The sequence below is a fragment of the Crocodylus siamensis genome, chromosome 3 (genome assembly GCF_052110815.1).
Source record: "Crocodylus siamensis isolate JL-2025a chromosome 3, ASM5211081v1, whole genome shotgun sequence".
NCBI lineage: Eukaryota > Metazoa > Chordata > Crocodylia > Crocodylidae > Crocodylus > Crocodylus siamensis.
The window spans coordinates 22,735,553-22,758,373 of NC_143397.1; the positions used below are offsets into that span (position 1 = coordinate 22,735,553).

General features: G+C 45.5%; 1 protein-coding gene across 1 annotated transcript in view; it reads right to left on the reverse strand.

The window, feature by feature from the left end:
* SLC45A2 (solute carrier family 45 member 2) overlaps positions 1 to 16,852 on the reverse strand; it is a 31,205-nt gene extending 14,353 nt beyond the window's left edge. Inside the window, exons 1-3 of the mRNA XM_090037181.1 lie at positions 16,414 to 16,852; positions 15,366 to 15,545; positions 7,957 to 8,279 (exon numbers count right to left, since the gene is read on the reverse strand). Of these exons, the coding sequence (XP_089893307.1) occupies positions 7,957 to 8,279; positions 15,366 to 15,545; positions 16,414 to 16,852 (942 nt within the window). The remainder of the gene's footprint in view (positions 1 to 7,956; positions 8,280 to 15,365; positions 15,546 to 16,413) is intronic.
* Between the last annotated feature and the right edge of the window lie 5,969 nt (positions 16,853 to 22,821).

The window sequence follows — 22,821 nt, forward strand, 5'->3', positions numbered from 1 at the left end:
AGCACACTATTGTAACTATTTGAATACGAGGTTGAGGAGTAAAAAAAATAGTTGATGTTGACTCTTAAAAGTGGAAATGAAAATATGTATATATAATATAACATAGACAACATATCATATACACTTATACATATGACAAAGACGCAGTCATATTTTAAAGATGAATATCTACAGTTGTGATCCTAAATCTTTTAAAATTAATGATTATCAACCAAGGTGCCATAGCACCTTGGGGTGCCTTAAGATCCTTTTAAGGGTATGGAGAGGTGTCAGGCAATACTACCACTGTTAGGTGTGCAAACACAATTCATAAAATAAATCCAGAGATTTCAAACAGGAATTCATACTGTTAAAAACATTCTAACCTCTTGTGATTTTCTGAATTCTACATAACAGAATAATCTCTCTATTATTTTACTGTAGTAAAAAAAAAAAAAAGTGAAAACTAAGAGATTATGTTATCCAAGGGATACCTGGAATTTATCCATAGGTGCCTTGAGTCTAAAAAAGGTTAGAAACTACTGCTCTAAATTTAAACTATAGCCTGATTTCCAGAAGTGCTGAGCAACCAGCAGCTCTCAGGAAAATGAATTTGACATTTAATTTGAAGCAAAGAGATTATTTGTGGGGATAAGTGCTACAGAACATTACTAAAGTTTATAGAATGAGGCATGGAGTAATCTGGCAACAAGTGAAAGAACAATTGTACAATCAGTTCAGATGTCTGTTTACATTAAGCTAAACTATACACCAATAGCAGCCTAAAATTTATTCAGAAGATTCCTAACCTTCACTTTTAGAGTATTTCATCTTAGGGAAAAAAAAAACAAAAAACAAAAAAAATTACACATTCCTAACAAGATTGGCTAATTCAGTGTCATCTCTTTGTTGACATTTGCAAAGGGTATAACAATACAACCTGTTCTCATTCAGGAAAAAATGTATTTTTAAAGTAATGTACAAGTGTTTCATTAATTCATATTTATTCTGATTTTGTAGATTTAGATTTTTTAGCATTGGTCAAACAATAATATTTAACAACTTTTTCACCCATTCTTCTAGTTTTCACTGCCTGTAATAAGTCAATATTTGATATACCGAATAAATCAATTTAAGCTGAAAGAACTGCAGTTGTGGTCCAAGTCTATCTTTTTTAATGGAGACCAAAACCAATCTGAGTCTTGGTCAGTACAAATGGTGAGGGCAAATAACATGCAAGAGCATAGCTGTCCAGCTAGAACAAGTATGACCCTGAGCTGCAGATGCTTTTCTCAAAACCATTTATCCAAGGTTGTGATTACAACAAAGTACTTGGGAAGCATAGAATGAGTACTGCACAAGGGACAGCCAGCAGATCCTTGGAAGTACTGGATGAATACATGCCTTTGTGGCAGGTTTTTACACTTAGCCAAGCATACCAGAGAAACAGGAGATGCATACGCAGGCTGTGAGCCTCAGGGAAAGGGTAGGAGAGAAGAATGGGACAATCTGGAACTCTCTAATGTATTGGGTGCTATTGATCCCCTGAAACTCTCTCCAGTTCTGTTATGCAGCCTTCTTATCTTGCTTTTGGCTGACCTGCTCCCTATTCTTAAGACACGTGTGGGGCTTTTTGAACAGCAGTGACAAAAGGAAGCAGTGGGTATTTGGATTTACAGTCACTGTGAAGGAGATGCTCAGGGTGAGGAATGGTGATAAAAAATGACAGCTACTGCACTTGGGCTGAGGAGATGGTGGGGGTTTGTTATGTGAGGACTGGCCTTAGGCAACACTGTAATGTGCTATGTTCCACACTTCTGACCAATTGCTTGAGGGTTACATATTTTCCTTTGCTCATCTGGTCTTCTCTTCTTTCTGGGTTCATCTTCAATTCCAGTCTTGTCTTGTACCTAGCACAATGAAGTCCAAGTAGCAATTGTGGGTGCTACTAAAATATAAAGCAAGGCATACTAGATTCCATTTTATGTAGGAGCCTTGTTTTAAGCACCCAGATCTGAACATTTGGGCTGTAGGGTTCAGTTTCTTTCTAAAGAGTTCAACCAGAGATACTTGTACATGACTGCAACAGATCAGAAGTGGAAACAAAGCTCATCGGTTCCTTGCTGATTGTGGAAAACAACAATGTAACAGGAGACCCAGGCCCTTATTACTTTTAAGAGAGGAGAGCAGCTTACGCTACAGTAAAGGAAGGCAGGCTAGTCATCAAGCCCAAGTGGAAACCCCTGTGTGTGGCTAGGGAGCCATGTGACAGGAAGGGGTGGGGCTCTGGGGCTCATAAACTCAGTGCCTAAGCTCAAGCAAGCAGTCTGGTTTTGTGTGCTGCAGAGAGAGGAGTTCCTTAGAGAGAAGGGCTGTAGAAAACAGCTTGCCAGACACTTAAGTGAGCCAGAATGAAAAGGGCTACAAGGGAGGTACGACTTATGGGGACATTAACCCAGAGTAGAGAGACTTCTAAATTGTAAAATGGCTTGCTTGTGTTTATGTTGTATTTAAGCTGAAGATTGGAGGACTGAGTTGTCATTATGGGGAGGAGATATGGCCATGGAGAGGTGCCTGATGAGGCACTCTGCAACAGACAGCCTAGCCAGAGTCAGAGACCCAGAGGGCTGAAAGTTGATGCAATGAGAGTAACCCACACTGGCATGAAGGACCCAGAGGGCTGAAAACTGGTCTGAAGCAAGAATGCAACTAGGGCCAGGGGCCCAGTCTGGCCCTGAAGAGTACAAGTGTGAGACAGGGCTGGGATGCAGAAGCCAAAGTCCAGGGCAGTGGCCCTGGGTTGAGGGGCACAGCCAGAATAAAGGGTTGAATCCAGGAAGGCTGAGACCTGGACAAAGGTTCAAGGCCTGAGAGCCAGCAGTTGCATTCAGGCGGGGGCGGGGTGCTCTAAATGAACATAAAGTAATAACTGTGAGGCATAAGCACAGCTAAAGGGGAGGCCAGAGGCCACAAGTATAGCCTATAAGGTAACACGGGGGCACGCAAAATGCAACCCACGGGCTGGACATGGCCCATCAGGCCATTCTATCTGGCCCACAAGCCCCCCCCTCAAAAAAAAACAAAAACACCTTAGAAAATGAGTATTTATCTGCCCCTGGATGCCTGTCATGTGGCCCTCAATGGTTTGCCAAACTCAGTAAGCAGCCCTCCACCCAAAATAATTGCCTTCCCCTGCTAACGGGTGCCCTGAGGCACTAAGAGGGCCATAGCTTTGCAACCAAGCTAAGGAAGTACAGAATGGATGAATGGACTTTAAGATGGATACAAAACTGGCTAAAGCATTGAGGTCAGAGGGTAGTAATCAATGGCTTGATGTCTAGGTGGCAGCTGGTATCAAGTGTACTGCCTCAGGGGTTGGTTTTGTTCAGTATATTCATCAATGACTTGGAAGATAGCATAGAGTGCACCCTCAGCAAGGCTGCAGAAGATACCAAACTAGGGGGAATAGTAGATATGCTTGACAGTAGGGCTAAGATTCCAAGTGACCTAAATGAATTGGAGGATTGGGCCAAAAGAAATTGCATGAGGTTCAAGAAGGACAAGTGCAAAGTCCTGCACTTAGGATTGAACAATCCCATGCACCAATACAGGCTTGGGACCCAACTGGCTGGCCAGCGGCTTTGTAGAAAAAGGACCTGGGGGTTACAGTGGACAATAAGCTGAATATGAGCCAACAGTGCCCTTGTTGCCAAGAAGACTAACAGCATACTGGCCTGTCTTGGTAGGAGTGACGCTAGCAGGCCATGAGAAGTGATTATTCCCCTCTTCAGCACTGGTGAGGCCACATCTGGAGTACTGTGTTCAGTTCTGGGCCCCCCACTACGGAAAGGATGTGGACAAATTGGAAAGGGTCAAAGCAGAGGGTGACAGAAATGGTGAGGAGGCTGGGGGACATGACTTATGAGAAAAGACTGAAGGAACTAGGCTTACTTAGTCTAGACAAGAGGAAACAGTTGGGATTTAATAGCAGCCTTCAACTACCCAAAGGGGGATTTGAAAGAGGATGAAGCTATACTGCTCTCAGTGGTGACAGAACAAGGAGCAACAGTCTCAATTTGCAGTAAGGGAAGCTTAGAGTATTGGGAAGAATTCTCACTAGGAAGATGGTAAAACACTGGAACAGGTTACCCAGAGAGGTTGTAGAGTCTCGTTGGAGGTTTTTAAGGCCTGGCTAGACAAAGGTTTGGCTGGGATGATCTAGTTGACGATGGTCCTGCTTTGAGCAGTGAGTTGGACTAGATGTCCTGAGGTCCCTTCCAACCCTAACTTTTTATGATTCTATGAACTTGGTGCTCAAGGGGCAAGACTGGGGTCAGCTTGGTATGAGAGGTACCAACTGGCTAAATTGAACTAGGGCTCATTCTGGGACTGTGGGACAGCCTTTAACACCATAATAATTCTGGCAAGAGGCGACATGAACAGAAGCGGGAGGGTAATCTAAGGAGCCAGAGTGGGAGCAGGAGTCATGTAGCTAACAGGGAGCATCATAGTTGCCCCTGGGGCACAGTCCTGCTACACGTTTGTCTGCAAAATCAAATACTAACGTACATTAGGGCTGTGCAAAATTTTGACTGCCGTTTTGTTTCTATGCTGTTTCAACTCATTTCAAGGTCTAAACAGCAAAATCTAAACAAGACAAAGGCCGTTGAAATAGCTGCTTCCCCACCCCGGTGCAATCTAGTGTGGGGGATTGTGAGGCAGCTCACCTGGACTGACTTCCCATCCCCAGCACTATGGTTGAAGCGTTTTGGCTAGCCTAGTTTTGTTTTGAGGCTATCTGGGAAGTCAGCCTAGCTGGGCTGCCTTCCGGGGCCGGGCTGAGTTCCTTTCCCCAGCCCCGTGATCTGGCGAAACAGTCAAAACGGCCTCACTATTTCAATAAAGCAAAACAGTGAGGCTGTTTCAACTTGAAGTTATATTCAGTACGAAATATTGTTCCATCCAGACTTCAAAACTGAAGTCACACAGCCCTAGCAAACATGCAGTCAGAATTCTACACAATTCAAGTTGAACCAAACAGCAAATATAAAAGACTTTATTTAGGATGAAATCTAAGTATTTTTCAGAGGGAATCAGCTCAAGTCATTTTCCAATGTACCATGAATCTAAAAAACTGTCAACAGCACAAAGTATATGCACCCATTTCCAATCCTTTAGTACTCGCTACTATACAAGAACTTTGCTAGAGCCATACTGCAAGCAGTGGTTCCAAAGCACTTGCCTCTGAGCAGCATTTAGAACAAAGTTAGTAAAGTTAAGACTTATTTGACCTTACTCTGAGTACTGCAGTCATGTTCACAACAGCAGTAAACCACAAGAGTTTTCCATAAGTATCTGACTATATAAGGGCCACTGATTTGAATGGCAGCTGTGCAGACATACCAGAAGGTAGTTCTGGGTCTAGCACTTCCTACCCTATGTGATGTTAGATCCTGAAAGGCTTCAGTTGAAACTGTACCTTCCAGTGGAAAGTTTCCATAGGAGCTGCAGCAGGAGCTCAGGACACCATAATGCACTGTGATACTATGGAAAAGTACCACAGCAAGATGTGGGATTTGATTCTTGTTGGGTGGCCCACAAAAGCTGTCCAGTATTAAAATCCATGCAAGCTACTTACACCATCAATAGAGACAATGAAAGTCATTTCTAAAACAGCTGGTAATATTTCTTTATGCCAAGCTGCTCTTCTCTGCATTTAGAAATCATTCACTGTCAAATCTTCTCCCATTTGGCTGTTGAAATTCTGTTCCATAATTATTTACATCTGTTGTCAAATTAACAACTTTAATCCAGAAAGCCGAGTGCCTGAAAATAGAGGCTAAGACTGGAAACACTCAGGCAGATTTCACCAAAGCAGTTGCTCTTGCTCTTGGAATATGCTTTGTGTTTCTCATCTACAGATCTCATCTAAAAGTGATAAACTGTTATAACCCCATGCAAGGAAACTCAGGGAGAGTAGCTAACAAACCTGTTCAAGTTCATTATATAACCAGTCAGAAGAGGAGTTTAGGATGAAAAACCAAGTTCTGCTGATCCCAAATTACTGTCTCTGAGTAACTTGGAGCTTTAGCTTTTACAAATTCTGCTGCTTATAAACTGAAATGGTTATCTTCCATGGGACTATTCTGGAGCACCTGGATTAGACATTGGGGTCAGAATTTATGTCTGTTTGAGATAAAAATTAAATGCACAGAACATTTTTGGGAGAGTGAAGGAGGGAGAGAGACACCCCCTAATCCTGCAAAACAGCCAGCCATCAGTCGGTTGCAGCTCTCCCCTGGAATGTGAGGGACCCTCATACGTATCTTTGCTCTACTCGATTCATAGCAGAGACTTGAATCTGAGCCTCCTTCAAACCCAGGATTATAGACACAGCAGGCTCTAGAGCAGGGGTGGGCAAAATGTGGCCCATGGGCCACATCAGGCCCACCAAGGGATCTTATTCAGCCTGTGGCAGGTCCCTTGGCCCCACCCACCTCAGGCGCAGGAGGCAGCCTGGGCTGTGCTGTATGTAGTTGGTGAGATGCTGTGGGTGTGAGGGGGTTGTGCTGAGCCAGCGGTGGGGGGCGGGGGGGGGCTGGGGTACTGAGCCAGCCTGCAACAGCTCACCAGAACTCCATAAGTGGTCCTCTAGCCCAAATAATTGCCTCCCCCTACTCTAGAGTTAGTCTCACTCATGCGCTCGCTTGCATAATCTTGATTAGATGGATGGATCTAGATCCCAAGATCAGTATCTCTATCTATATCTTGTGATCTGCTGTATGTGCTCCAAAACTTGCATACCCTCACTTGGTACTTAACCTTTTGCACCTGCACACCTGTTTGTGCTATTCCCCGATTTGTGCCCTAAAAGATTAAATGTAAGGGGCCAGAAAGGTCATAAATCTTTGTCACTGGTGAGATCTACATGTGTCACTAGTCCTCCCTCCCCTAGTTTTTTCATTTGAAAGGCACACGCAAGCTGTGGGAGAAAGTTGTGTGGTGGTCACCAGAGGGTGGCACTCACTGACCTGGGCAGAAGCCAGCAGTGGATGGCCCACAGCCTAAGGTGAGGGGAGACATGAGTCTGGCTGGGGTGCGCTGTCTTTCACTTCTCAGGGTGGCTGCTGCAGGGGTTGGTGTACGGAGGTTGTGCACCTGCCACTGCCCTGGAAGTGCTACTTGGGGTTCCTGCCACTCCATTGCTTCAGGGTAGCACTGAAATGCACCACCTGCTGTGGCTCCAGAAGTGCCACTAGGGTCTCCACTGCCTCTCAGGATCAGCATTGGGAGCTGCTGCTGCTCTGGAAGGATCCAGCAGTCCTTCCAGCAACTCCCCAGTGGTGGAGGGATTCAGATAAAGACTGCACCCAGAAAACCCTGAGATGTCCAATATACAAGATGATCAATGTTTAGGGTATTTGGTATCTTAAACTGGTTAACATTTGGGGCAATTAATATTTGTGGCATTTTGGATTGTAAATATTTAATATGTGGAAAAAAAATGATGTTTAGGGTATTTAATAGCTGGGATGCTTTATAGCTGTGGTGTATGATATGGTTCTATGATAAGGTTTAGTTATTTTCATTTTCATTTAATAAACGCCTATATCTTGCTTCTTACAAAATTCCTTGCAAATGGGGACATTGTTTGTTCAGGACCCCCAATAAAGGTTGATCTTCCCAGGCTTCTGGACGGGGACTCAAGTCAACCTTCCTCCCAAGTTTGAACCTGGCCTTTGTACTGCCGTCAGGGTGGGTTGTACAAAAATAATGAAACATTAAGAAGGAGGGGGAGAGAGAGAGAGAGACACACACACACTGATTCTGTTGTCTGGAGGTTGATATGGTTGCACAGAAAATTCCAGTTTCAGTGAACTGGCATTCTCCAATAAAAATGTCTTGTTTAAAAATCCCAGCCCCATAAAGCCTCGTGACACAGAACATTAACTGCTATAAAATGATTACTGTATTTACCTCATTATGTGGCATTTCAGTGGATTTTTCCAAATCAGGCAAGGTCCTTATTTCAGCATATCCTGATTCTAAGTAACTCTTCTTGACTTTCACAATGGTACCATATTCGTAGGGCTCATCCAGCTTCAGCAATAACTTGGTTTCTGCACTGGCATCTCTGAGAGGGGCTTCAGGGATACTGCTCAAATGTACAGTAAGACAGATGAGGAAAACTAAAGCAGCAATGAAGAATATCACTTGGAATTCTGATCCCAAAAATCTTCCTAGTATAGTATGTGCCCAGTCTATAGCACCTGTAAGGTAACCCAGGGCTCCTCCAAGACCTAGAAGGAGAGAGAGAAACCTGTTTATAGACTTATAAAACAATGATTATTCAATTATTTTTACTGAGATGTTAAGACACAGCATCACATAAAACTTAATGCCTGGCTAACCATGGATATTGATACTGACCAAATCATGTCATTAAAAAAAAATCTCCTCAAATGCTATTGTTAATATCTCTCAAATGAATGAGAGTTTCTAAAATAGTGCAGTTAAAAATGAGTGGATTTAATGTTCATAAAAAATGTCAGATTGACAAAATCCTCCCAGAAACAGTACAACAATGTAAGCATCCTGGCTGCTCCCTGGTTTGGACAGATTGTTCTGATGGGCTGAGATTGGAGTGCGAGGATTAAATGGGCCATAGAGAGAGAATACCAGACTGAGAAGACCACTGACTCCAAGTGTGGTTTCTGTGATGTGGACACTTGTTAATGAAGAGCTAAAGTAAGACCATTTGGCGACATGTCAGCCACCATACAGAAAATGGGATCTGAATATAATCTGAGTTGGCTGTAAAAAGCATTGTACCTATGACATTTCCAATAAGTGAGTTGCTAAAAAGCAGATTGCTCCCTAGCACTACCAGACTTGAATTTTACCGCCACTCAGCTAGTCATACCTACCAGCGCACCAATTAAAATAAAGAACATTACTGGTATTTGCTTCTAAATGTGCCATGGGATGCAGGCACTGAGTTTAGTTTGAATTTTTCTTTCAATAGATACCAACACTGTATGTAAATAACCTGCACTGGCCAAAGGCAGGGCTTAAAAAGCCTGAACTTTTCTTCTGAGGCTAAGGTAGATGCATCCAGCCCTACTGAACCCAACTGGAGTTTGCCGAGGACTTCCACCAAGCCAGGCATTCACCAGCTGTGGAGAAAGAACTAGAAACTAAATTAACTCCAAGCAACAAGTCACTGGATTTTCAGCAGTAAGACATTTGGTTTAAACCCAACAAAATGGTTGGTGGTGTTATTCATCCTTCTCTAAGAGGCTTCCACCTGCAAATTTAATTGCATTGAACAGGGGATACAAATATTTTGCATCTCACCATCCCAAACCCCCATTCCACTTTTGTCTTGCATCTTCCACTTCCAGCTCCAGCCCAGAAGTGTTTTTCTAGTGAGTGAATGGCATTCTGGGAAAATTAATTCTGTCAAGCAGCAGCAACTGGAGTTCACTGCTGCTTGAGGGAGATGTAAAGAAAGGAAGGTTTTTTGCCCACGTGGCATGCAAGGTTGTGGCCAACTCCAGCTGTTGCCCCTGTATGCCGTCTACTGCTGGACCTCCAGAGCCACAGCTCAGGAAAGACTGTGCAGGGGGAGGGGAGCATCGCAGGGCAGTCTTGACCAGTTACACCTCCATGTAAACATTAATGGATTTAGCCTCAACACTGTAATAAGGGTGGAGATAAACAAAGGGCAAAGATGTGACCCAGGAATAGAACTTAATGTCTCTTTACACCCAGGTTTGCACTTTCATCCCAAGCTCATCCTTTAGGCATGGCTGCTAAATAACCACCCTTACCATGGCTAATGAATTCGTCAGCTCATGTGTTATTTTTCCCCACATTATTGTCGGGATGGTGACTTGGGACTCTGCTCTTCTCTGTTCACAAACCTGAACTCAGCTGGTTTTTAAGGGCCCTACACTTAAGTTCAGTTTTCCACACTTTAAAATAATTATTCTCTTCCAAAACATACTTAGCTCTGCTCTTGCACTGGAATCTAGCCACCAACAGGGTAGGGGGACACATTAGGGCCCTTCTGTGTATTTGTACTTCTCCTCTTTGCTGGATGGACTCGGGTCTGCTGCATGCGACTGCATTTCTAGGGATATAGTAGCACGAGGGGGAAAATGCTAGTTCATAGACTATTCACTCTAATCTTTGCCTTGTGTACTGGGAGAGAAAAATATGTTTTCATTCCACCACCTCTCCCCCTCTACCCCCTAAAAAAAAAAAAAGTACAAAAAATAAGTTAAACCCCAAATTTACCTAGTTACTGATCTGTTCTTCCAACATGTGAATTTGATACTGTTTAATGACCATTCTATTTTTTCATTCTTTATCTAATCCTTCGTTGTGTTTTAATTAACAACTTTGTCTGCAACTCAAAGGAGCTAGTTTTAATCATACTTTATTTCCTTTACAATAAAGAATGTCTGTCTTGCTCCTCCCAATCCAAGTCCTAGATGAGATGAGCACAGCTATATTCATATGCACAATAGATTTTTAATTCCTCATGGGCGATTGGTTTGACAAGGTATTACATTTTATATTGTATCTGGCCCTACTAGCAAAAATTGCTTCTGCAAATCCCAGTCTTGAGAAATCCTGTTTATGAACAAGTCTGGAGAGATTTAGTTCTACCGTCTTTTAACTAATCTAAACTAAACTGAAGAAAAAAGAAAAAAAAAATGACTTCACTAGAAAATAAAAAGCCAAGATGCTTAGAGACCACTTCTATAAAATAAGGAAGCATTTAAATTCCTGTACTTTCATATGGCGGTAATCCATTCTGGAACAATGTGGGAGGAATAGGTTTGCATTTCCTTCTGTGGCTGAACAAATCCCAAATATTGACATCTTTTCCCCTTGCTTTTGTCTTTGGGTTACAATCTTGCACACAGTTTCTGAGACAGCCAAGTGAGTGAGTCACCATGTATTGTTCATATTAATCATACACTGCTAACAAAAGGCATCACAGATCGACACTTTATGACTTATACAAAATATAAGGCAGTAATCTAGTAAGTGTTTAGAAAACCTAAGTAAGACCAACTAAAACCTTGATTTCAAATTTTTTTTAAGTGCCCTAAACAAGCAAAAGCAAAAATTCCTTTCTAGCCTCACAACCCAAACACTTGAATAGAAAGGGGAATATAAACAAAAATGAAGTGTCCAACACTTATTTTCAGATAGCGGATAGGCAAAGTTTCTTCCACAAGCAGCGGTAAGTGTATTGAGAATGGTATCCATCCCTGGCAAAATCAAGGGTAATGCTGCTGACTTCAGGAGAGTCTGGACTTGTCCTCATTTTTAAAATCTCTCTCTCTTTTGTAAGCGATGTAGTGTTACCACCAGAACAGAAAAGCGTGTCTGCACATAGCCCCAGTCCTACCAGCTGATACGCACATACCTGGAGCCCCGTTAACTCCGGTGTGGCTCTACAGTTACAGCTACATGTGGAGGCCTCAGAGCTGAGAACAATTTCTGCCCAGTTGTCTCTGCCCTCATTGCTGAAAATGGGAAGCATCTGAGCTGACATGATTGTCACAGGGGCACTGAGGTGCCCTGTGACTTAAAGGATAGAAGGAGAGCTGTCAATCAGTTTGTATTATAAGCCTGGTGCTTCTTATGTTGTAGCCGGCTGGCTGACTCTTTGGTTTGTTATGATTACACCGGAGGACCGGGTGAGGCTGTTGGGGTGTGAGGAGGCCTCACGGGGGCTCCCCAGCAGCTCGGGGGTTCCTGGTGCTCAGTGGGGCACAGCGAGTGGTGCTCAGTGGGGCACAGTGGTTTGCGCCGGAGAGGCGTGGCAAAGGCCCCACAGGGGGCAATGGGCGCGGGAGGCGTGGCAGAGGCCCTAGGTGGGCCACGTACTAGATCAAGCCACCCCAAGGCGGGTGGCAGGTTTCATTACCAGGCACCCAAGACAGGTGTGGACTAAAGAGTGGTCCCCATACCAGCAGGGGAGCCCTAAGAACCAGAGGGACCAGGTAAGGCTCCGGCTGCCTGAGCCTTACAGGACACACTTTATGTCAAGGTCATCATTGACAGGACTTTGAAGGGGCCAGGTAGGGCTCGGGCCGCCTGAGCCTACTGGGACACACTTAGTTGGACAATCATCATTGGCAGGTCAGCAGGGGCCAGGTAAAGCGTAGACCGTCTGAGCCCAGTTGGACGGTCACCATTGACAGGACTCAGAAGGGGCCAGGTAGGGCTTAGGCCGCCTGAGCCCAGTTGTTATCGAGAGTTAATCCAGGTAAGGGGGCCAAGGCCGGGAAGGGCGCTGGTTGTGGGTTAGGCCCAGGGGCGCTGGTTGTAGGCCAGCCCAGGGGGGCACCAGTAGGGCGCAGGACCAGACAACGTCCAGGAAGAGCGGCGAGGCTTGGGGCGTGCTATAAGGGGAGGTCGGAGGCACGCACTGCCCATAAGGCTGGGGTGAGAGCACCCCATTTGGAACGGAGGTAATACCAGCGCGGTGTCATAGGTGCAAGTAGGCAGCCTCCCATACTGAACCTAAGATCAAAGATGTGGCGGGCGAGTCGAGGGTGCTGGATTGCCTAATTGACACGGCAGGGGGTGCTAGCGAGTACACGGCCGCTCGTAGGTTCCCACTCCATGACAATGATAAGCATATGGTTTGCCTAGTAGCCATGTGACCTTATTTTCATCTTTGTCTTGCTTTCCTTCATTTACTCCTTTGTCTGATTGTGACCCTCCTCCTTATATGTTGCATTTAAATCTCATGCCTGCAGCATTTTGCCAAATGGAGTGATCTTTTGCTAATTCTGAGAAGTGCTTAGAACACTTCCTGCCATATGAAACTCACATCACCCCTCAGTAACCTGGGCTTTCAGCCCTCTATTAATACACCAGCCACTGGCCCCTCTCTGGGCAATTGGCTCTTCCGTTTATACAACAGGGGCTGGCCCTTGCACTTGCCTTCAAGCTTACTCAGAGTTTGGCCCAACTCAGCGTGCACCCCTGGGACTGCCCTTCAGGCCTACTCCCAGTTCAGCACTATTCAGTCCCCTCTCATGCACAGCCCTTCAGGCCTATTCCCATTTCAACCCTACTATGTGCTGGACCCTTCTACTGTCTCTACTAAACTTCATAATTGTGGGCTCCATGCCCTATTCTTCGTCAGGGGTCTCAAACACTACCCCTACAAGGGGGGAAGGTAATACTGTGCTCAGCCATCGGGCTAATGTTCCTGGCCAATGCACCACTGTAACGGGGCAAGCTCAGGGCCAGATCTTTTGCTAGCCTGCCCACCTGTCTCTCTGGCCAATCAGCCCAGTCTCGTCTGCCACAGCTTACTACCAACAGTCTACAGAAACAACAATGTGGGAGACTGCCTATTACAACCCCGATGCCAGGGAGCACTATCTGCAGCTCCAACCTCTCCTATACTGCAGCTCATGCCTTGCAGATGGCATCTCCATTCTTAACGTCTCCAGCCCCACACTGGGCCCATAACACTCCAGTCTGGACCCCAACCAAAACCCTCCTATCAGGCGGCCTACTCCACCCTCATTTGAGGCTGACAAGCTCCTTGTACCCTTCCCCCTCTCAGGCATGGCCCTCCAGGACCTTTGGCCACAGGCCCTGGCCTCACCTTCAAGGCCAGTTGGAATCCCAGGCCCTCAGCTCTGGGCATCCCTCATGGTGGGCCCCTGGCCCTCTTGATCCTCCTGGTCCAGGCCCCAGCATTGACCAGTTGAAGGTGCCTCAAGTCTGGCTTCTTAAGCATCTAGCCCACTGTCTCTTATGGGTCCACCTTCTCAGCCCTACTATGGGGTTACCCACCCAGTTGTGGGAGCTGTGGTAATTAAAGTTCCCCAACCTGCCTTTCACCAGGTGGTAACTGGCCTGGCATTTCCTGGGGACTCCTGCACTACCAGGAGCCCACCAGGCCACCCATCCCCAGCAGGGTGCAATTCTAGGTCATGCCCAGGACCAAGAGCCTCCTCGCCATCCCCATAAGCTCTTGCCCTTACCTCCAGGGTTGTTCCTGCTACAGCTCAGCTAGGCAATGTTTCTGCCTGGGCTGGCAGCAGCAGACTGCAGCCTTTATATAATAGGTTCTTAAAATGGCTGCTGCCATTAGGCTCTGCTGGATGCCTGACCCAGCCCTTAAAGTGGCAGGCACCAACAGTGCCCTGCCACAATAGGGAACATGATTCGGCACAGCTTCATCCTCTTAGCCAGAACAGGCCCAGAACTTATGTTCTATTTGCCTATGGCTAGTGGGCCATGAAATCAGTATATGTGGAGTCACGTGACCTCTCACCTTGTCTGTTCCCATTATTGGCTTCAATACCTTGACCTATCAAGGGCTGTGTGGACATCCCTTTCATAGTCTCAGGGGTACAGGCAAACTTACATGAGTCTTGCTTACCCTCGTCAACATGGAAATTAATGGTTTAGAGCCTTTCACAATATACAGGGTGTTTATAAAGTCCTTGTGTAACATTAAACTTTAATAACTTTGGATATACACATCATGGAAGCAAACTGTACATTTTTTTAAATGGTATAAGCATTTTTTTCATTTTATTTCAGACCCCGTAATTGAAAATGAAAATAACTTCCAAAATAAGTTGGAAAATCAGACTGAACAATGCATCATGAAAGACGATTATGCTGAAGTCTAGAAATTTGAGTTGCATTGTGTTAAAACTTAATGAATTCTGCTTTTAATTGCCATTTACATTTTACTTCTATCATGTGTACATCCAAAGTTATTGCACAAGGACTTTATAAACACCCATGTGTACAATAACATGAACCAAAATGCTGGACTCAAACACACCCAGATTTCATGGCACTTTGGATCTGGCCTTAAAAATCAACAAGGCTATGAACTTTATCTTGGACTTTACAGATGAGAAGCCAATCCCCAACCTATATTGGAACACCTTTGGAGTCAGGGGTCAAACTTTAAAAAGTCCTACTTTTCTGTAACCTTCCCTGTTACAGAAAAGTGGGACCAGTTTACATGCCTTATGATTTTTTTCCTCAAAGTAAAAGTTAACACAAGGCTGGAAAAATCACTTTATTCTGTTTTTAGAGAGAGGGGTGAGCAAGTTTTGTCTACTTTCCCTTCATGTAATCCAACCTTTATTTTTTTTTTTATAAATTTGACAGAAGCTTCCTGCAGCAGAACCCCTGCAGTTACCATCACAAGAGTAATGCCTCTGTAAGGAAACCCAGCAATAAAACACTCGTGACTGGGGCACAAGATCAGATGATCAGTTCACTGAAGACGATCAAAAGTGCAGTGAAAGAGAAAAGTTCAGGCAGTTTCCTTCCTCACACCCAGAGACGTGAAAGAGGGAGGGTTAGCGTACCTGTGAGGAGGGCATGGTAATGAAGACCCTTCTCTTTATCCTGATGAGAGCAAACATCAAATAAATAAGCTTTGATGGGGCCATCAATAAAGTCAGCTGCAAAATCAAAGAGTACCACACCCAGCATGGTAATGACTATGGCCCAGGTCCGTTGTTGCTGGCCTCTCTTGGTGATCAGAGCTGCAAGAGGAAGAACAAACTTATTACAACGGCCTCCTGTTTTGCAGTAGTTTGCTATAAAGAGACTAAATGCAACAGGGTAATTATCTGGAACATGACATTTTACTACTCCCCAAGTGCCTCCACATACCATCCTTACATGGGCACACCGGGTTCAGCATATGCTGGCACCAAGGAATGTTAAAAGCACAGAAAACATTGGTATGGAGACATGTATTTTTCTCCAGAATCACTCATTGTAATAGCAAAATAGCACTACATTGAGACAGCTGAACTTCAGTATTACAACTTCAGTTGTAATATTCACAGCCTTTACATATTTATTCCTCTTCAGCTTTGCACAACATTCAAAATGCAAAACAGTCACCAGGAGTCACTTACTATTTATTATCCTGCATTATAAAAGAGTGATGAATTAAACATGTGAATAATTAAAGTAATTCCCTTGAATGCCAAGTCCTGTTTGAGATGTTTGTTAAGGGGTGAAACCAACACATTCATTTTGCAGATGGTCAGATTTGAAGTGAATCATGAACATAAGACCTATCATCAGTCTTCATAAGTCATGTTTTAGCTATTTAAAACCTCTCTGGGTCTGGCTATTACAACTTTTATGAATGTAGCAGGCAAGCACACAGACACACAATACATTGTATTCACATGCACAGAGCGTACAGAACAAGCTGGCAACAGGCAGGGTTACCATTGAACCTGCATAAAGAACAGATCGTTCGTCCATTCGTTTGGTGCAATCAAGATATGTAATGTGCTGTCTCCATTCCTAACCTTCAATTAAGGACAGAAAATCCTCTTTTCTTCCCAATGCAAAAAGCAAGATGAGCTTTGCTGGCTTGCTCAGGTCACTTACCTGAGATCATCGTATCCCCATTAAGGTACAGAGCCATGCCCAGGAGCATCATGACGCCCAGAGCCAGAATGTAAGGTCGCCGCTTTCCCCAGCCTGAAGTGCAGTGGTCACTGGCTGATCCCACCACAGGCTGCAGCACAAAGCCCAGGATGGGACTGATGAGCCACACCAGGCTGTAGAGGTGCTTGGGGAGCCCCACACTGAGCAACACCGGAGTAACAAAAGCAGCCTCCACCGCATAGCAGAACTCCCGGCCAAACATGGCCATGCTGTGCATAACCAGCCTGCCTGTGGGCTTCTTGACAGGCTCCACTGATCCAAAGGCATCTTCCCCAGCTAAGACAGAGTCTTCCTTCTCTCTGATGCCATCCCTCATGGCATTGTCCACCTCTGGTGGTGGTAGAAGCACCTCACTGAAATTCTGCTTGGTTAAAGGCATTTGGCAGGCGAAGCTTAAAGTTCCTATAAAGGGCAGTGAAAAAGTTTGCTCTCTCTCCTCTGGTTGACATGGATTCCAGCCCCTGTGCAGGGAGGGGTAGGTCTGGGCTGGAGGAGGGGCTCACATACTTTCATGGCTCTCTGATCACAAGTTATGAAGGGAGGGGGTGGGGAAGCGCATGTTAAGATTAGCAACTCCTGGCTGTCTGGAGAGCTCCCAGCTATCCATGACTAGAGGGCTGTGTTTTAGAGGGAAAACGCATAGAATGGGCACACATGTCTCTGGGGCTGCAAAAAGGTTAGCATGAAACAAAGCCATTACTGTTGGGACAAGACAATGATGATACTAAACACTTGGACCCACATCTTTCCATTCGGCATAAAGCCTGTGTACTTGGTTGGGGCTCCCTAGGATGTGGGAAAGAAAAAATCCTTCCTGCTAAGTTGCTAAAAGGCTTTAGAGTCCCTCTCACTACTACTTAAGCTCATACAGCCCTATACTGAGCCCTACAGAGGCCCATGAAGGGGAGACTCCCCAGTGCATGTCAGTCATCCCTACAAATACCATAAGACAAGCAGCTGCTGCAGAACAGAGCTCCACAATGTCCTACACGGTCCTCCCCAAATCCCACGCTCCAGCAGCTATAAATGATGTGCACGGACTCTGTGGCTTGAGGAACTTCACACCCATAGAAGAGGAAGCAGAAATCACATGTTGACAAAATATTTCAAAGTACTTTACAAGGGTAAACGAATTAGCCCTCCTGTTGACACCACAGAAAATGAATTGCTGCCTCATAAGGGGAGGCTCAGAAAGTTGTGTGATGTGCCCCAAATGGCAAAGCTAAGAAACTGAGCCCAGCCCTCAACTCTAAGTCAAGCATGAAGTCATGTTACCTAAAGAGAAAAAAAGATTGTATTTTAAAAGTTTCCTTTCCTGTTATTGAGCAGAGCTCAGTAAATTGAAAGGAGATGTCATTTGTGATATTTGCCTCCATCCTGCATGTAATCAAGCTAACCTCCTGGGGATAAGGACCATACTTCCTGTGCCCAGTACAGTAAAGGGCATGCAGATAATTTGAAGGAACCATGCCAAATTGAAAATTCACACTTCCATCTGAATACTTTGCACATACTACTGTTGCAAGTAAGATAACTAGAACTGAAAGAGCTATCTAAAGCCTAGATTAAACTCACCTGTTTCAGGAAAAAATGCCACTAACTATAAATTAGGTCAGTACAGATAACAAACAAACAAATTATACCCTGTGTCAGAAGAAAATGGGAATGGCTCCTCAGTGCAGCTCTCTAGAGAAAACTGAGGTCCCAAAATGTTGTTTCTACTTGGTGTCTGAAGATTTGGTAAGATGTTTGAAAAGTATAACCAGTGCAAAAGAGCCGGGTAAACTTCTGCTATAGTATGACTGAGGGTTACTTTTGCACGTTTGGTGCAGTACTTGATATAGGCAAATATGCTGTTGTTTCTGAAAAATCAAAATGAAACACCTTCAGAAGCTCTTCATCTTCTCAAACACAATCTAAAGTAGAACATTTTGCAGGAAAAGGTAACACATCTAATATGAATATCATTTTTTTTCAGAGGAAAGCTCTGCTTGACATATCATGCCCTCAAGTTAGCTACCTGTTTTACCAACCTCTAAAATCAGGTCAGGGAACAATTCTCGGAACTGAGTGAAAGGAACCAATGTATTGTTATTTGATAATGGATATGGATTAGGATGATGTGAAACCCCTTTTTCCCAGATGTGTACATGCACAAGAGATAGGAGTGCCATAGGGTTGTCATCCTCCAGGGCCTCAAGACACCCCCTACCACAACCTTTTTTAACAAGTGTACCCCTTCTGCCTGACAGTTTCAGCTCATGTACCCCTTTATATTTTTTTCTTACTTTTAAGGGGCGGGGACAGCAGATAGAGGCCCTGGTGGTGAGGGTGGGAGCGGGGCTAGGGCCAGAGTTGGGGCAGGCGCTACACAGCTGGGGCAGGGTGTGGGATGGAGCCGTGAGAGCGCCATGTGCCTGCTGCTACCAAGCAGGCAGGGGACAGACACACACACACGTGCAGATGCAGACATACAAAAGGACACACACTCCCCCAGGAGTGTGTGTGGAGGGAAGGGGCGGGGTGGAGAAGAGAGAAGGGTCTGGGGGTGAAAATACATCTGCAAACACCATTTCAGGCCAATCAGAGACACTGAACTGACTGGGAAGTTTAAAGGAATTTCGCCCCAGTCCTCAAAGGATAAAAACGAAGTTCAGCTGCACTGTACGTTGGACAACCGAATAAGCTGAAGTCTGTTTCATCCAGGCCCTAGCTAAATGCGTTTCTGACGTAACAGACTGCCAGCGTGGGCTCACCAGATTGGCTTGAGATACTTTCCCTGGGCTAGGAACAGTGCCGGTGAACTCTGAGCGCCCCCAAGGGTGGAGCGGCCAGCCCTGCCCTGTGGAGGAGAAGCCAATGGAAAGAGGGGGTTTCAATCCCCTCATTCGCATGGAGGGGGGATGGCCGGGGTTGGGGGGCCCACCACCCCGAGCCCTGGTTGGCCGGTTTGCAAGCCAGGGAGGGACTGCCAGAGGGGATAAAAGCAGCAGCCGAACTGGCATGGGGGCTGCTGACAAGTGACTTTGGGGAACAACGCAGGAGGCCTAAGAAGAGCTGGGGTGAGCTGACCCAGCAGAAGAGGCAGGGAGACCCCTCTGAAGAGCTTCGAAGGCCCTGGGAGAAGAAGACAGCAGCAGTCGGTTGTGCCTCCAGCCCTGCAGCGGAGGGGGAGCCGTGGCCAGGGCTTGGGGCAGAGAGCTGGTGTCCCAAGGCCCCATCACAGTGGGCTGGACGTGCCAGGCGTCCCGGAGGCCAGGGGTGGCAGTCGGCCCCCACTCCACTGCAGAGAAGAGGCAGCGGGCAGAAGTGCAGGCAGTATCCTTATCCGGAGCAGGGAGCTGGGCCGGTGAGTTAAGGAAAGCCCTCACCTTCCCTGCAGGACAGCAGCAGGCAAGGCACTGGGATCCTGAGGAGCAGCAGAGTGCCAGGACAAGGGTCCCTGGGAGCTCGGGGCACAGGCCGGCACTCGGAGCGGGACTGGCAAGCTGCAAGGTGTGTGAAGCACCTGGCCAGTCATATGGAGCAGGGGTTTGGAGCAATGACCCCTGGGAGCTGCCTGTGCTGCTGACCCTCTGTCACTGACTGCCCCAGGGGGGACTCAGTCCTGTCCCTTATTCTGCAGCTGATTGTTATTGGATGGAGTTCCTGAGCTTTGTGCTTGGGTCATGTCGTCGATTGCTGCAGGAGCCTACTTTGTTGCTTGCCTTTTTCATTGCCAGGGAGGGTCACCCTTCAGCCTCTTTGATGAATTGGGGTTTGATACAATTTGATTGCTGCAGACCAGAAAAGCTTAACCCGTTGCAGTCTGTTGCTTATTGGGAAGCCTGTTGGAGCTGCAGGGGGTGACCACCTTGTTTCCTTGTGGTAGCACCTCAGCAGTGCCAGTTCCCCTACCTGTGGTTCTTGAGTCAAGGGTTGACTAATGCATTCTGGTTTATTTTGTGATTCTGGTTATGCCATTTAAGTTCACTTGTAAATAACCTTTTCTATTATTCTTATTTTGTAAATAAAGTGTAAATAGTTAAATCAGTTAAGTGTTAGACCTTGGGACCACGGGCTGCTCTGTGGGGAGCAGGAGCCGGCTGGAAAATAAATTGGTGCTAGCCAGAAGCCCTCCCCCACTTAACCACACCATCCCTGATATTGGGCAGGGGTGGCAACGATTGGGCCACCACCCAGGTTACACGTATAAAGCAGGTTTTTGTAGACATGCTGAACTATGCAAGAGTTGTAGCATATAAGACTGTGGCTTCAAAATGTATTAGAAGGTATAAGATTTGAAAAAGAAAAAACTGCAGCCAGGCCCACATTTGGTATTACACCCAACTGTGTCAGACATGGACTTGCAGAAACAGTATATGCTGGCCTCAGCCTAAGAGCTATAAACATATAGCGTGTACATAGCACTGGTCTCACAGCAGAAACTTCCCAGTCACCAGGCTGCCATATTTGGATCCCAGCATGATAGGTCATGTCCACACTGCAGACTGCAGTATTACACACACATGCCAAGACTGCCTGCACTGAGCTAGCTCGCATACTGGAAGCAATCTAAATGCAGCACTACCAACTCCAGGCAGGCTACCTTACCTGCTTCTCAGCTTCCCTTGATCTGTGCCAGCTCCAGCGCTAACCATTTCCTTTCTGGCATACTTCCTGGACTGAAGCCCTCTCTTTCTCTCTCCCCCTAGTCTTCCATGGAAAAGAGATCTTATGCTCAGCTTCCCTCACCAGTGCTCATCTCTCAGATTTGCCTGTAATTTAAGAACATCCTTTTCCACCCGTCCAACCATTTATCTGCTCTATGTTTCAAATTCACCTCTTCAGAGACACGTGATAGCTGAAGCAGATGGACAAAGACATTGTATGATTTCCAAAATGCTATCAATCTTTAAGCTAGCATGAGTATTAGACAAATATAAACAAATGACTATCCCCTGCCTCAGCTTCCTCGCCACTCTGGAGGATTGTCTGAGCTGAGGTCCAAGATGTCTATGGGATTTGGAATCCCACTTCCTGCACGTGGCTTTTCCTCTCAATTATGCAGTCCCTGTCCCTGGCCTTCTTCCATCTTTTTCCTGGGCAGACAAATTTCTGCTTCTGATCTCCTCTCTCCCTTCCACTTGGTGGTATCTGTAGTCAGTGCCTTTCCATTTTCCTCACCACTTTTTTTATAACCCTCAGCTTTAGATCTAGTTCAGCTTCCTCAGCTGACTGAAGTTCTCAACCCAGTGAGAAGGTGTTTAGTGATTTTTTCCCTGGGATTCAGACTTGGAAAAACTGGTCTGCTCTGTGCAACGGCCGTCTCTTTATCCAAGGATGTTCTATTTAAATGGGCAACCATGAACATTTAATGGCATTCCATTGTCAGCTCTGTACCAAATGCAGAAATTCATCCCATCACCTCCAGTATATCAAAATGAAAGAAAAAATGGCAGAGAGAGTAGCCACGCCGTACACTTAAAAATGGAGTCTGCAATCTGTCAGACATAGAGATTCCCCAGAATGTCTATTTTTATAACCTGACCACTTGAAAAGATGGGGAAAAAAAGGTAGAAAACATATGGATGGGAAAATTTTGAAGGATCAATTCTATCTTTAGCTTCTATTGGTCTATCTGTGTGGGACAAGGCAGCACTGTGCTGATATGCCACACTGACTCTGTACAGCCTAGCTCCTGAATTAGCTGTGGTATAGGTGCATTAGTGCAGCTGTGCACATGGGCTAATGCATTCTGCTTCTTTTCCTAGCCTGCATGCAGTGTTACATTAACAGTCAAAGGGGCAGATCTGAGGGGTTGCACTGGTGCACTTGCATCCCACTTTGGTTCCTGCTCCATCCAAAGTGGTTCCACTCCCTTGCCGTGGCAGCAGGATTTCTACTCAGACAGTGCTGGGGCTGGGAGTCACTTGACTTCATTGGCACATTGTCATCTACCTGATCTCTTCTAAAATCTTCATTCCACAGGTGTTAACAACCATCTCCTTTTTAATGGTCTTGATGGTCTACCAATCAAGCTGGCCTTTCTTCTGCCATCTCCTAGTAATGAAGCATGTATTTTGCAGCCCTGAAGATTGCTTTTAATTCATTCCAATGAATATATATTTCTTTTTGCTCCAGTCAGAAGCTGAATAACACATCCCTGGGCCCTTGGTGTATTATTAAATCTTCTAGTTATTTTATTTTTAACTGGAGAAAAATATGTGATGTTTTGTATGTGATGAGGCAACACACCATCTGCACCCCACTTTTCAAAATCCTAGATCTGCCCGTGCACAGTTGCACACTACTACTGAATTGGAAGCTAGCATGTCTAAAGCTAACACAGCTTGTCTCAGTATAGCA